General features: G+C 39.0%; 1 protein-coding gene across 4 annotated transcripts in view; it reads left to right on the forward strand.

Annotated features, from left to right (window-relative positions):
- Positions 1-3,502: 3,502 nt before the first annotated feature.
- piezo2b (piezo-type mechanosensitive ion channel component 2b) overlaps positions 3,503-13,249 on the forward strand; it is a 90,282-nt gene continuing 80,535 nt past the window's right edge. For all 4 annotated transcript variants that reach the window (XM_086270821.1, XM_086270823.1, XM_086270824.1 and 1 more), the window contains exons 1-2: positions 3,503-4,073; positions 10,182-10,277. In XM_086270821.1, the coding sequence (XP_086126947.1) occupies positions 4,010-4,073; positions 10,182-10,277 (160 nt within the window). In that variant the 5' untranslated portion in view covers positions 3,503-4,009. The remainder of the gene's footprint in view (positions 4,074-10,181; positions 10,278-13,249) is intronic.

Raw genomic sequence — 13,249 nt, forward strand, 5'->3', positions numbered from 1 at the left:
AATCCATATTTACATTTTTTTAACTTATTCTGACTTGCATTCATTGTATTCCTGACCTTTAATTTGGAAACAGTCTTATTTACTTTGGTTTATTTGAGAATTTTTAGTGTACATTCGATGTTGATTTAGTGACTGTTGCATATAATGTATATTTTGTTACACCTGTAAAACACTTTGGTCAGCTGAGGTTGTTTTAAATATGCTGTAGCCATAACATTTGACTCTACTTGTCATTTTTATGTTTATATGTTTGTTATTTCTGAATCCTCATATGTCAGTGTTTTGCCATGTGGTGACATTTTATGTCCCATGAAGAGGGCGAACGATGTGATGCAGAGATGAAGTCATTTTGCACAAAAAAGTGCAAAATTGGCTCCGAGCAAAACTAAGATGACAATATATTTAAAGCATCACTGTGCTAAAGTGCAGTCTTGTAGGACTGCTAGAACTGCCATAAGTGTTTAGTTTTTAGTCTAGACTAAAAAATATTCTGGATTTGAGACTCACTTTCACTGTCTTTAAGCTAAACGGTGCCCATTTAGAGGTCTCATGAGCTCCAGGCTCCTGATAAACAAAAATTATCCCTGTTGCTCTTGAAACAATCTTGACCTAAAAATTGAGGTGAGTGACTCAAGAACAACTTGACCCAGAGCGCCACAGCGTAAAACTGTTGAGTCCATTTTAACCAAGAGTTTATCAATAAGTCCCTCTCAAGAATCCGGTAAATAATGGATCAAAGACAAATGTTACTTAAGATTCGCATCCATCTGAGGGATTAGATCAGCAGGTCCAGACTTCAAACGGCAGAAACAAATCAAGGGCTCGCTGACATGTTTTGAGGTTGGTTATTGATTGTTGATGGCTGCAGCTTAGGGGCATCGTGGGTCACTCTGACTGCAGACCTTCCAGCCGCTCTGGATCTCCAGTGAAAAGTGAAGCTTCTGGGCAGAGGTTGGCAGCGAGCAGCTTTTCCCTCAGCAGTGCTCAGCTGTTTGTTTTTCTTATTTTCATAAACCGAATCCATTTCGGTTATTAGGCCAAACGACGATTCATCACATCATAAGCAGAAACTTTGCTTCTTTAATTGCTCTGCCTTTTCCAGGTAAAGGGTTAGTTGGCTCAGCATTGACTCCCATCATACCTTGCTCTCATTCTGTATAATGCACTTCAGGGGGAACAGCATCGTTGATCATTTCCTTGTCAATAAAGTTGTTAAACATATCAAAGCATGCTTTATTGATTGGTTTTATTCTTAAGTTAATGCACTTCAGAGTTTAAACTTGGATGCTCTTCCCTGTTTAACACACAGGTAAACATTATGTCAGCACTCTTTGCCTTAAAGGCCTTTGCTTTACTGTGGTGATAAGTAACCATAAATGAATTTTGATATCTTTCAAATGAAGGAAAAACCAATACAAGAAACAGTTTCCTACATGTTTTTTTTTTTATTATTGTTATTTTTAGTCCACATTAGTGCTTTTCACAGTGTCCAGGTCTATCAAACCAGTTCTAATTGGTCTTTTGAGTATATTTGTTCCACAGTTACAGTGTCCTCTAATATTAAACATCTGACTCAGAAAATTATGTTCAAGCAAATGAGTCAACACCAGCTTTCAGTGCATCATGCTCAGAGTGCTGGAGAAGCTCCAGGCAGCTTTCCTAATGACATTTTGCCATCCATGGAGATTTGATGACTCATTAATGACTTAAACCTGAATAAATGAATGGAGAATCATGATGAATGCAGGTATCTCCATTAAAAACACATTAAACCAAAAAAACTTGTTTTGTGAGCTGGCAGAGAACATTTAGGGGGCTGATGAAACATTTCAGCCTGGATAGGAGTCCTCCATGATGACAGTGCCCACATCTACACCATGGGTCACTGACTGATTTGACAGCACTAACAGTTAGCGGATATCAACCCAATGGATGAAAGTTCAGTCAGGAAAACAGCTTTCTGTTTCTTTTCGGGCTCTTTCAGCTGACTGGGAAGTTAGAAATGGCATCCCGTCACCTCCAAACTTTTAAAAATGCTTCTTTTCTTTCTCCTGCGAACTGTCAATTCAGTGTCACATCAATGCACACCATTCACTTTACCATCATTTTAATCAGAAGCAGCATCCATGTGGTTTTCAGTTGAACTCACCAGAACTCAAACTCTACATCACATCCATATAGATCAGCTTTTCACACTTTTCCCAAAACCAGACTAGTAAAATGCCTTTACGGCCTTTGTAGTGAGTGTCCCAGCAATGAATGCTGTCACAACAACATCACTTGTGGAGGATCCTTGGTGGGACACTTTATTATTTTTTTTCTTTCATTAGTCACTTGTGTAATTAGAAAATATTCTCAGTTGCACGCTTTCTTTTGATTAGATGACGCCACGCTTTTGCCTCTGTGTTATAAATTAAGATAGAACTTAAATACTGGAGACTAAACAGACACTGTAGCTTGGCTCTTTTCTGGGTTAAAACATCTGTTAACACCTCTCGCAAATGTATTCTGTATACAAACAGAAACTTTAATGGAAGAAGTGTATTTTGTGCATCTTCCTACACTCACTCACACTTTTTAGTTTCTGTACAGATGCAACAAATGACACACAAAAAGCAAATTCTTGGATTTAGTTTCCAGTCTATGTGCCATTTTAACTTCACTTCACGGGTCTTTGTATTTCAAAAGTAAATTAAAAATAAATTTCCTCAAATTATTAGGCCTTTGTTTAAAATGTTTAGTTTAATCTTTAAAAATTGTGCCATAAAATGTATTTTAAGATGATGAGTTTAGGTGAAGAACAGGGGTCACCCATCTGACAGGGCGACCTCTGCAGCTGCCTCTGCACAAAATCCTATTTAAACAGCAAATATGCTTCCAACCTTTTGTTTGAATATTTGGAAATTCAAAAAAGCATCCTGAGGCTTCAAACTGAGCTTTAAATCATGTTTGTTTACCCGCTCAGCAATTAAATTACGTGTTACTAGAGAAGATGTTTTCTTACATTGTTTAGAATTTGTCCGAGAACTGAAAACATTTCGGTAAAATTAATTTTCCTGCCTGCAAGCACAAACAGCGCAGGCCTGTTTTTGTGGTTAACTGGATTAGACTGGAGTGGTTATACTGCACCGGTAGGCGTCGCTGTTTCTCTCCGATAAACAGTTGGACCTGAAGAGATCAGGTCATAATGAAAAGTCTCCCCCCTGAAATTCATAAAATCTTCCTCGACGTGGCCGTGGTTATCTGGTGTTTATTACTTTAAAAATGGTGATTAAATAGCAAAATATGCACTAATATAATTAAATTATAGAATTAATAAAAGGCTGCGTGTGTTTCACGTTATCGTTTCATTCTTGTGGTATTTTCATCCATCTCCGCGTCCCACCTCTTGCTTCCAATTATCGCAGGGGGCTGGATCAGCTACCAATGGCGCACTTCTGATTGGCTGAACACGACGCCAATCTCAGGCTTGTCCCGTAGCCTCCTGTTGGCGAACACAATCCGGACCAGAAGTCAGAAAGTCAAATTTCACCACGGGGGCTAAGGAAGAAGGGTAGCGTTATCCGGTTATACTTTGGTCTTCTTTCATTCTATGTAATCCGTTAAGGATTAAAGTGGTTTAGCATTGAAAGGGGTTTAATTGGACTTGAGGACTTGTTGGCTCCTTTGTCCGGCTTTTTTACGCGCCGTGCCAGCGCAGCTGTTTGCGCACCTGAGTCCGCTGCTCAGCTTGTGCAGCGTCAACATGACTTTACAGCATTTGAGCCACTAAACTATCATGGTGATACTATTTTCTGGCGACGGAGCTGATGAGGCGAACCTTGGTGAATGCGCAGTGTTTCACTGTGGAATAACCAGAGTCCAGGTGTCACCAGGGGAGAGCCGATGTGGCCGTCTGGAGCAGCCAGCTGGGATTTGACAGAGCGCAGGAGTTTGGGATGCAAGAGAACCCTTAGAGAGACAGTTCTCGGCTTCTTTTACCTGGATTCAACACGGCCTGCCCCGAGCCATGGCCTCTGAAGTAGTGTGCGGGTTGGTCTTCAGGTTACTGCTCCCAGTATGTCTTGCAGCTGGTGAGTTTTCTCTCTAATACCCAATTTTTACATCTTTGTTGGCCTTTTGTGTTATTGGCTATGGTAAGTAAGGATGTGTAATTAAACTAATAATATCTATAAAGCTTATTTACTGATCCCACCCTGTGCTGTGCTTGTACCTTTAAATTTAATGTTAATTAATAACTGTACTCTAGTCTGCGTTGTCTCGGCTTCCTACACTGATATAAATCAGTTGTGACATTAATTCAAAGCCTCATATATATTAGAGCGCAGTTCCAGTATATTTGTTCAGGACATTGAGAGCAGCTTTCATATTTATGTTTGTGGGAAAATGTCATTGATTTTTTTTTATATGATTTGTGATTGACCTCACAGTGATGGAGGTCACAGATCACCTTTCATCACTGCCGAGGTCTTTTCCTCTAAAAGTGAATCCAAACGAAAAACGACAGACTGCACAGAGTCATGCACCAGCTATTAAACACAGATTACAAAGCAGAGCCGTCATTTACCAGCAATGTCCTCCACCTGTCACCTTTTATTGGAGGTAATGAAGGAAACACAGCCGGCAGCAGTGACTGCAGAGTCACACCAAAGGCATGGTGTCTGTGTTTCAGGTACAAAAGTCTGATGGTGAAAATGAACTGATGTGAATTAAATGGTGTATGTTTATTTATATCTAAATACAGAATCACAGCATCAAAGTTTTAGTTTATTATTTCCTTTCAATCGGATTTTTTTCGTGTCTGGAAATGAAACATGTATTGCAACACTAAATACACAGACTTTGCATTATTGGTAATTCGTATCTTTGGTTTTCACTGTGGTTTCGGAGTTTTCCTTTAATATTAGTGAATCATCAGTGTTGTAATTGAACTGTTTGGCGGCTGACAGTGTGATTGTTATTCATTATCATTTACATTTCGATGACAGTGTTTGAGCTGCACGTCTTCAGCTGTTCCACATTCCTCAGAGTTGTAGTCAGCTGTGCTTCCTCGTTTTGTTGTTTACTGAATTTGTTACTTTGTTGAGAAAAGTGTTCTGTTCCAAGGAAGAAGCTGTGGCCGTGTTGATTCACTCCTTTGCTATGCAGATGTGGACGATGATTCATGCCGTCAAACTTTGGAGTTTTTTATTTTGTGACTTTTTGCAGGACTAATCTGCCTAGAAAAGCTGATGAATTTCACTGAAGGTGACACATTGTTCGATGGTTATTTGCATTTTGTGGAGAAGATTTGGAGGCATAGTCTCACCTTGGATGCAGACTCCTTGAATTAAATGCACTTTACTTTGCGTTTTCAGTTGTAATCCTGTGGTAGGCCACAAGCGAAAAGTGATTAGTGTCTAACTGCCTTTGAGGTTCCAATGTGGTGTCTGTGTAAGACTTATGAGGGCGGGGTACTTTTAAAGCTAACAGCATGCTTTCTATAGATAAGCCCCACTCAGTACCACTATAATGCATCATTTGACAGCCTGATGCCCCTTTTATTTCCAAAAGCAATCGTGAGTCCATGCATTGTCTCCATTAATTCGTGGAAAGTCGTTTTAACAGTATGAATTAATAATGCGGTTCTGAGGGAGAGAATATTTGCCTTCCCTTTTATCGTAAACATACCTTTAATATTTTATGTTTTTTCAAAGTGCAAATGAGCGTTCGCTACGCCTGTACACATCATTAACTGTCAGGATGGAGGAAATGTAAAGTGGAAAGAAGGGAACATATAGAAACAGACAGCATCAGCGATGACAGATGCTGTTTTTGGTCATCAGAGTCACCTGATCAGCTGATTTTCTTTCCTTTTTGAGAACTAAAGCCCTTGCCATAAATAAGCCATGAAACCAAATGCTATCAGCAGACAGACAGTATTGGTTTTTGTCTTTGGGATATAAAATATAAAAGTAAATTTTCTGGCTTCTCACTGCCAAATAAACTGAGAGGAAGTGAACTGCACCGCAGCAGATGTTATCTTACCCCAAACACCTACATAACAGTCGCACTATATGTTTAGTTGTGCGTTATATGCAGAGACTGACACTTTTCTCATGTCCTAGTGAAAGACTTGCCTACTGACGTTGAATAGTCTGTGTTTCCTGTTGGCCATCTGACAGCACCTCTATTGAATCCGGCAGAACTGCTGGGCCCATGTGTACACAATCCCCTAAACCACCACCACCACACACACACACACACACACACACACACACACACACACACACACACATACACAAACAAACACACACATCTGCACACAGCTCGAGTTTTGCTGATCAAACAGGCTGCTGTTTATGTGTTTACTGGCAGAGTTTGGAGTGCGGACTTAATTGTGAGCACGCACTTTTCCAAATGTCTGATCTGATATCGAACCTGCGGTGTGACCGTAAAGAGGGAGCAGCTAGTCAGCTGGGTTGTGCAGTTTGCAGATGCTGCAGTGGCCATCGCTAGAACACAATGCTTTAGGTGGTATTTTGATATGAAGATGCTCTGCTGTTTCATCAGATATGTTGACTAAGAATCTTTGACAAGGTGGCAAAAAGTGTTCTGTTTAGGCTAAACATCAATTTCAAAACTATAATATTCTTAAAAATAAAATGTTTAGTTAGAAGATTGCCCAAATAAGGTGAAATCCCAGAGCAAATTCTTTGTGGAAAGCAAAGACAGATTAATGCTTTCTCTCATGGGTAAAAACAGGCTGGAGAGAATTAAGCAATAATTTTATTATTATCAGAAACCATTAAAGAGAAAGGAATCAGACATCAGGCAAATTCTTCTGCAATTGAACTCTGCACGATAGTTCAGTGTATGAATGTTTGAGTTTAAAATAGTTTTTAAATTGATCACCCAAATAAAAAATATCAGATATGATAGAAAAAAAAGCTGACTGCATGAAGTTCAGATGTTCTTGGTGCTTTGCTCAAAGTCTGAAGCAGTTAAATTTATATTAAAAGAGGGCAGCAATACGCAGGTAAAACTCTAACATTGCAGCAACCTGTGTGTTTGTGTTCGTCCAGTCACTTAAATCATTTTTAAATGACAAAACCTTCTCTGCTTCTCATATGAGAATATCTGACACTAAACTAAACAGATGATATCCTTATTTTCTCTGATAGTAAATGGAACATATTTGGGTTTGAGCTGAGAAAAAAAGAATCCATCTACAGTAAAGTTATCACTTGACCCATCACAATTTGCCAACAGGTCAAACAAATAGTGAAGGAAATAAAATGTTGTTTAATAATAAAGATCGCTGTTAGTTTGAAGCCCAGATTAATCGTTTGTTCTCTGAACATATTTTATCTGGAAAGTAGTACAAGGACATTGTGGATATCTTTCATGGTATCATAATAGACACAAGTTCTTAGTTTCATGCTCAGATGAAAACAGCTGATGTGGTATCTCGTTCATGACTTTCTTCTGAACGGTTTCATTTTACTCCTTTATCTCCCAGTGCTTGGCTTCGCTTGGCACTGCGCAGTCTTATCTCCTGCCACGTTTCATCATTTATGAGGCCTAAAACTGTGAAATTAGTTGGTTGCAAAATTCTGGTTTGGCTCGCCTGTGTCTAGGCTTTGTGTGTTTGTAATAGTAGGTTTAACTGGAAGAGATAAAAGCCCGATTCAACCGTGAATGGGGATTTTTGCAGTAACCGGTTTATCTTAAAGGAAGGGCAGTTTATTTTCATTCCCTGTGTTAAAATCTTCTGATGGTGAGTCATGCAGCAAAGGCAAATGGTCAGGAAGGCTGCGGTCAAGTGTCTGCAGGCTAGCAGTGGGAGCAGAGCCATATAGATACATTTGGATTATCTGTACATCAAATATGGTTAGAGACCAATTTAGACTTAAAGCTCAGAGCAGACGATTAATGGGGTTAGCATGAAAATTTGCAGGTTTAGAAAGTGTTTAATGCCACATTTAATGTGGATAAAAATTCAAGTGGGTGGATTAAAACAGTGTAAGATGAAAAATGATAGATTGTGAGTCATTCCCTCCTCAATCACCTGAGAGGCTTAGGCTGAAAAACCCTCGCCTACTTGCTAAAAAGCTTTGGAAAAGAAAAGAAAAAAGATCAATAATGATAGTGCTCTATTTATGTCATTATATTTGTGATTTTGGCATGTGGCAGGCCAAGCATTCATGCGTACTTGAAACTAATCCCAGATGTTTGCAATTTGCCCAAAGATGACAGCCCCAACAACTTTTATTAACTTTTGTTAGTTTTCACTGGTCTGCATCTGAGAACTGAGAAAACCTGAAGGTGCTCTTACTTCACAGCTTCAGCAAGGGAAAAGTCAGAGCCAAGTCAAATGTCGATGAATGGGTCCATTGAGCGTGCAAAGATAAATAAAAGCACCATTTTCAGCATTTAAATGTAATTTTTCAGTAGTTCAAGAGCAGTAGCTGCCGATGTCTGTGACTGAGACGATAACTCGTGCGGCCGACCAGGTTGTAAACTCTGAGCTTGTTGATATAACTGCAATGAGAAACTTAGGAGGTCAGACTGTGTGTCCACATTTTATACTAAGTCACTGTGTACTTTCTTCCCTGACTCCCTTCCCCTGACCTAAAAAGGTTCAACAAAATATAAGCAGCTATGCAGTTTATTACATTCGTTTTGCACAAACTAAGAAAAACTTGAAATATTAAGCAGATGTCACAGAGCAGAGTAACCGAGCAGCGAGTATACACATCTGGGAGTGTGAGTCACTTTATTTAGACAGCAGAGCTGCTTAAATAGTTAAAAAATGAACTTGTCAGTGCAGATGGTCAGCCTGCTTCAGGAAATGAGGAGCATCATGGATCAATACATCAATTAATGGTTTTTGGAAGTCATGTTTGCACTCAAGCTTTTTAAGACATCATGAAACCAAAAGGACCTTCTTCATGTGCCTGGATGGGGCGTGAGTATGTGTTTGTGTGTGTAATGCTGGGAAGGTGTTACATAAGCCAGTGTCATGTGTGGTTTTACATCCTAAATACTGAAACAGTGTTCTGAGGTTTGACTAAATTCATAGTGGAAGCGTGACTGCAGGTTGTATTTTTTATCGTAAATTAATTCATATTATTGTGAAAGGGAAAATGTGTAAGCCAGTGATAAACACCTTATTTCTTTGGTAGGTGAAAAATGGGGGAAAGCTGAATATTTGAGAAACTGCAACCAGTGAACGTTTCGCCAAAACAGTCGATTCATTTTCAGTAGTTGCCAAGTAATTACTGTTGAAGCGCTAAAGGGCTAAAAAGTAGCTAACAGCTTCACATTTATTTGTTTTACTGACACAATAAACTGAACAAAAGCCAGCCCTGGTCTTTCATTCTGTCCTGATGTAAACTTTTGTTAAAAGATAAATGACATGAAATTGGAGCTGGAATAAAAAAAAAAAAAACTGTAATAATTTTACACCAGAATTAATTAACCTTCATTTTGTGTTTTGGTTAAAAATCAAACACTGTACTTTCAGACTTTTGTCATGGGATTACACACTCTTCATGCTCCAGCCACATGGCTGTGATTCATTTAAAGTTTTGGCAACCAGACGTTATTTTCCTGTTTTGAAATCTCTGAGGTACATCGAGTATTTTAAGGGCATCTGGTGCATGACGCTCGCCGCACTGCTGCAAAACATTCAAAGATTTCATTTTGTAGAGTTTAATCCTAAAAAATGATCTGGTTTCAATAACGTCCCTGCAAAACTCTGAAATCTGCACATGTGATATGAAGCTGCGCTTAGTGAGGCATTTTACGGCATGGAGGCAGATATAACCGCAGGCTGCTCAGTCAGCTAATTGTCCCTCTTCACATCCGAGGACTATCAGGTCTTTACTGTTCTTCAAAACAAACGGCAGTTCATTGACTGACTTAAGCGCAGGCTGGTTTAGTGATGCGGGCCAGATGAACAGATAATGAGGTTTGTGAGTGTGAAGTTTAGTTAGAGGAATGTTTGATGTTTTACTACTTTGAGCCAGCAGGAACATTTTAATGATTTTCACCACATGTTTGTCTCAAGTATCTGTTCAGTGACGATCTGACTGCTGCCAGTGTCTGCACGTTATTTACTCCTACACATTATGTAATGCAAACGAAGCTGTAAACACATTACTGAGCTGGTCAATTTTCTGTCTTTGTCTCTGCAGCTTGCCTGTTCAGGTACAATGTCCTGTCCTTCGTCTACCTCATCTATCTCCTGCTTATTCCACTCTTCCCAGAGCCTACAAGCACAACAATGCAAGGTAAGCTCTACAGTGCCCCTCTGAAGCTGTGTAGTTTCAGTGGCTTTGCCATCACCCTAAGAATCTTGACTGTTTCCCAGAGTTTGAATTGACTTGTTGTTCTCTATAATACAAACCAGCCCTTCTGCAGGAGAGTTGAATTTCCTTAAGATGAGCATGGATTTGGCACATAGCTCAGTCCATGAAAGGTAATATTGGTTAGCGCAGGCATGAGTCCATCTGTAATAATAAAAATGATCTGCAACCGGCCAGCTCTGAGATAGAAAGATGTGATCCATTAGGACCACATCTAAGGAGCTCTTCATGAAAATTGCCATTTTAGGCTCAGGTTTAGTTTATTTGCTCATATAATACCCATATAAATGATACAAAACTAAATACATGAGTTGTTCTGTCGAGAAGACAAACACAAAAGAGCTTGTAAAATATCTCTTAGAGAAGAAAAGAAAAAGAAACTTGGGATGAGGACTGGTTTTGACAATGGCTAACCATTTTATTTGAAGAACAGAAACTGAGAAGTTTCTCTCCCCAGGCCATAACATCACGATCTGCGTGCGTCTGTGATGTTCATTAATTCATCCGATTTGAAGGTGGAGGTGACCTTTAACCTTTCTGGTGTTTTGGTTTAGATAAAAATGCAGGAAGTTTACAGCCGGTAAACAAGCTTCCATATGACAGCTGACAGCTATTTAGAATCCATTCATCCTCTGAAGAAATATGAATCACGGTGGACCTCTGCGGTTTATGAGAAGTGACTGAGGTGACTGTTCTCCTTACGGGTGATGAATGTGGGATTTAAGCCTCGCTTTTATGCACTTCATCCACCACAAAACACTAAACAGCACACCTCCCAGACCTCTAATAATATAGGCTTCTGCAGGAGACCACATGTAGTGTTTAATAATACATAAACCTATTTTGTCTGAGGGAGCGACATCCAGTCCGAGATTTGTCTCTGCTCGTCTCCAGCTGAAATAACAATCAGGAAGTAAAGGAGGAAGAGAAAGAGAGGAGAAAGTGGACCACTTACAGTCTCATCAATAGTTAAAGAGACTTCTAGTAAAGCTGAACGCTCATGAAGCTGATAGCTGCTGATTTCAAGAGTCGTTCAACAGTCATGACAGGATATACATTAAGGATAATAATAATGATATTTAAAAAATAATATATCGATAATGTGTCAACAATACTCACAATAATGCTGTTACTATTTGTGTAACTGATTTTTTTTGTCTAGCTTTTGCAAACACTGGCCAAAGTAAAATTGCCCCCAAAAATCACATAAACACTGTTATAGGTGAATTAGACTGACGGACATTATTGTTGTTACATTTTTATTTTCCTGCCTTAATGGGTGTTTTAATATCTATATTCTATATAAATATTCTTAAACTGCATGCTTCAAAAAACAAAAAAATATACAAAGTATTCCTGTTACTAATAAGGCTGAAATTAAGATTTAATTTTACATCTGATTATTCACATTTAATGTCTAAACAACTCACTTTTGTCAAAAGTACCAAACCCAAAAGACTAATCTTCACCCAGGTAATTTCCCAATTGAGGGATGGAACTGGCCAGTTCATTAGGTACAACTCACCAAGTGCTCATTAACACAAATCTGATTAGCCAGTCACATGGCAGCAACCCGGAGAGGATGCATTTCGCACGTGCTCACCAAAATTATACAATAAAAGCTTGGAAAACTGTTGCCTTGTCTGATGAGTCAGTCTTTCTGCTTCGACTGTCAGAATTTGGTGCGAACACCATTAAAGCGTTGCTCCACCCTGCCTCGTATCAGCAGTTCAGGCTGCTGCTGGTGGTGTAATGGTGCGGGGAGTATTTTCTTGGCGCGCAGTACCAACTGAGGATCATTTAAGCTGGAGGATTGTTGCTGCCATTGGTTAACTTCTCAAATTCAGATTTTATGAACTTCAGAACATATTCAACAGGTTTAGAGTGCAAACAACTTCACTCTGGTATAAAAAAAATACTAATAATAAGCACTGAAAAAGAAATAAATACTAGAATAAATGTAAATGTATTTTATTGTTGTTTGATTTGATTATTAACAATAATTGGTATGTTTTCTTTTCTTATAATCAATCAATGTTAATTATTTCTGCAGTCCTGAGCAGTAAGTTCGAGTTTCCCTAGAGAGGCATTTCCAGGCATAATTACCAGCTGCTAAAAAATCTGTCGCTTATAAAAAGCTCTTATATAACTTAAAATAAAAAAGTCTTCAGACCCATTGAAACAATTCAGTTTTTCTTACTTTGTAGTAGAAATTTTTTGTAGCTGCAAACTAAAAGAACCAATCCACAAAAACGTATAGATGTCACAACGTCACACCTATGTGACAAGGGGCGATGACGTGCTGATTAAAAGGTCATTCAAACTACTATTAAAAAATGTTGGTAGGCCGCCACCCTGACAAAATGCCAGTTCTTTTGTTTACCCTTAAAGGAAAGTGGATTAAATTTTTAGTAGCTTATGTTTATGTGACCTTTCACCGCGCATTGTCAGAGTATCCAAAACAGGAGAGGAGTGAAGTCATCGGCGTCAGAAAGTAGGAGATATCCTTCCAGTGCAACCTGCCAGGACATGCGTCCCATCTGTCTGCCTCAGCTGTCTGTCATCAGGGAGGGGGCTGCAGGCTGACAGGCTCACTATGAGGAAGTTATGGCAGGAGGACTTTAATAACAGGATAATATACAGTGTACAAAACAGCTGGAACAATTACGATGTTGTCATTGCACAAACAGCTGATTGTAGGTAGATATTGTTTAGAGAGTTGAAGGGGAGAGGCGTCTCATATTTCTACCATGTACAGTCCAATTCAGTACCTTTAAGATGCACATTGGCTTAAAATAATCACCATGGAAACACTGAATCAAATTCATTTGATCTCTGTTTATATTGTTACCAGATAATCCTAATTTCTAGTAACATTCCTGTTAATTCATATGTTA

The sequence above is a fragment of the Aulonocara sp. 'chitande type north' Nkhata Bay genome, linkage group LG18 (genome assembly GCF_057382095.1).
Source record: "Aulonocara sp. 'chitande type north' Nkhata Bay isolate Kocher_YH1m ecotype deep benthic linkage group LG18, A_spYH_male_GT1.1, whole genome shotgun sequence".
NCBI classification, from domain to species: Eukaryota; Metazoa; Chordata; class Actinopteri; order Cichliformes; family Cichlidae; genus Aulonocara; species Aulonocara sp. 'chitande type north' Nkhata Bay.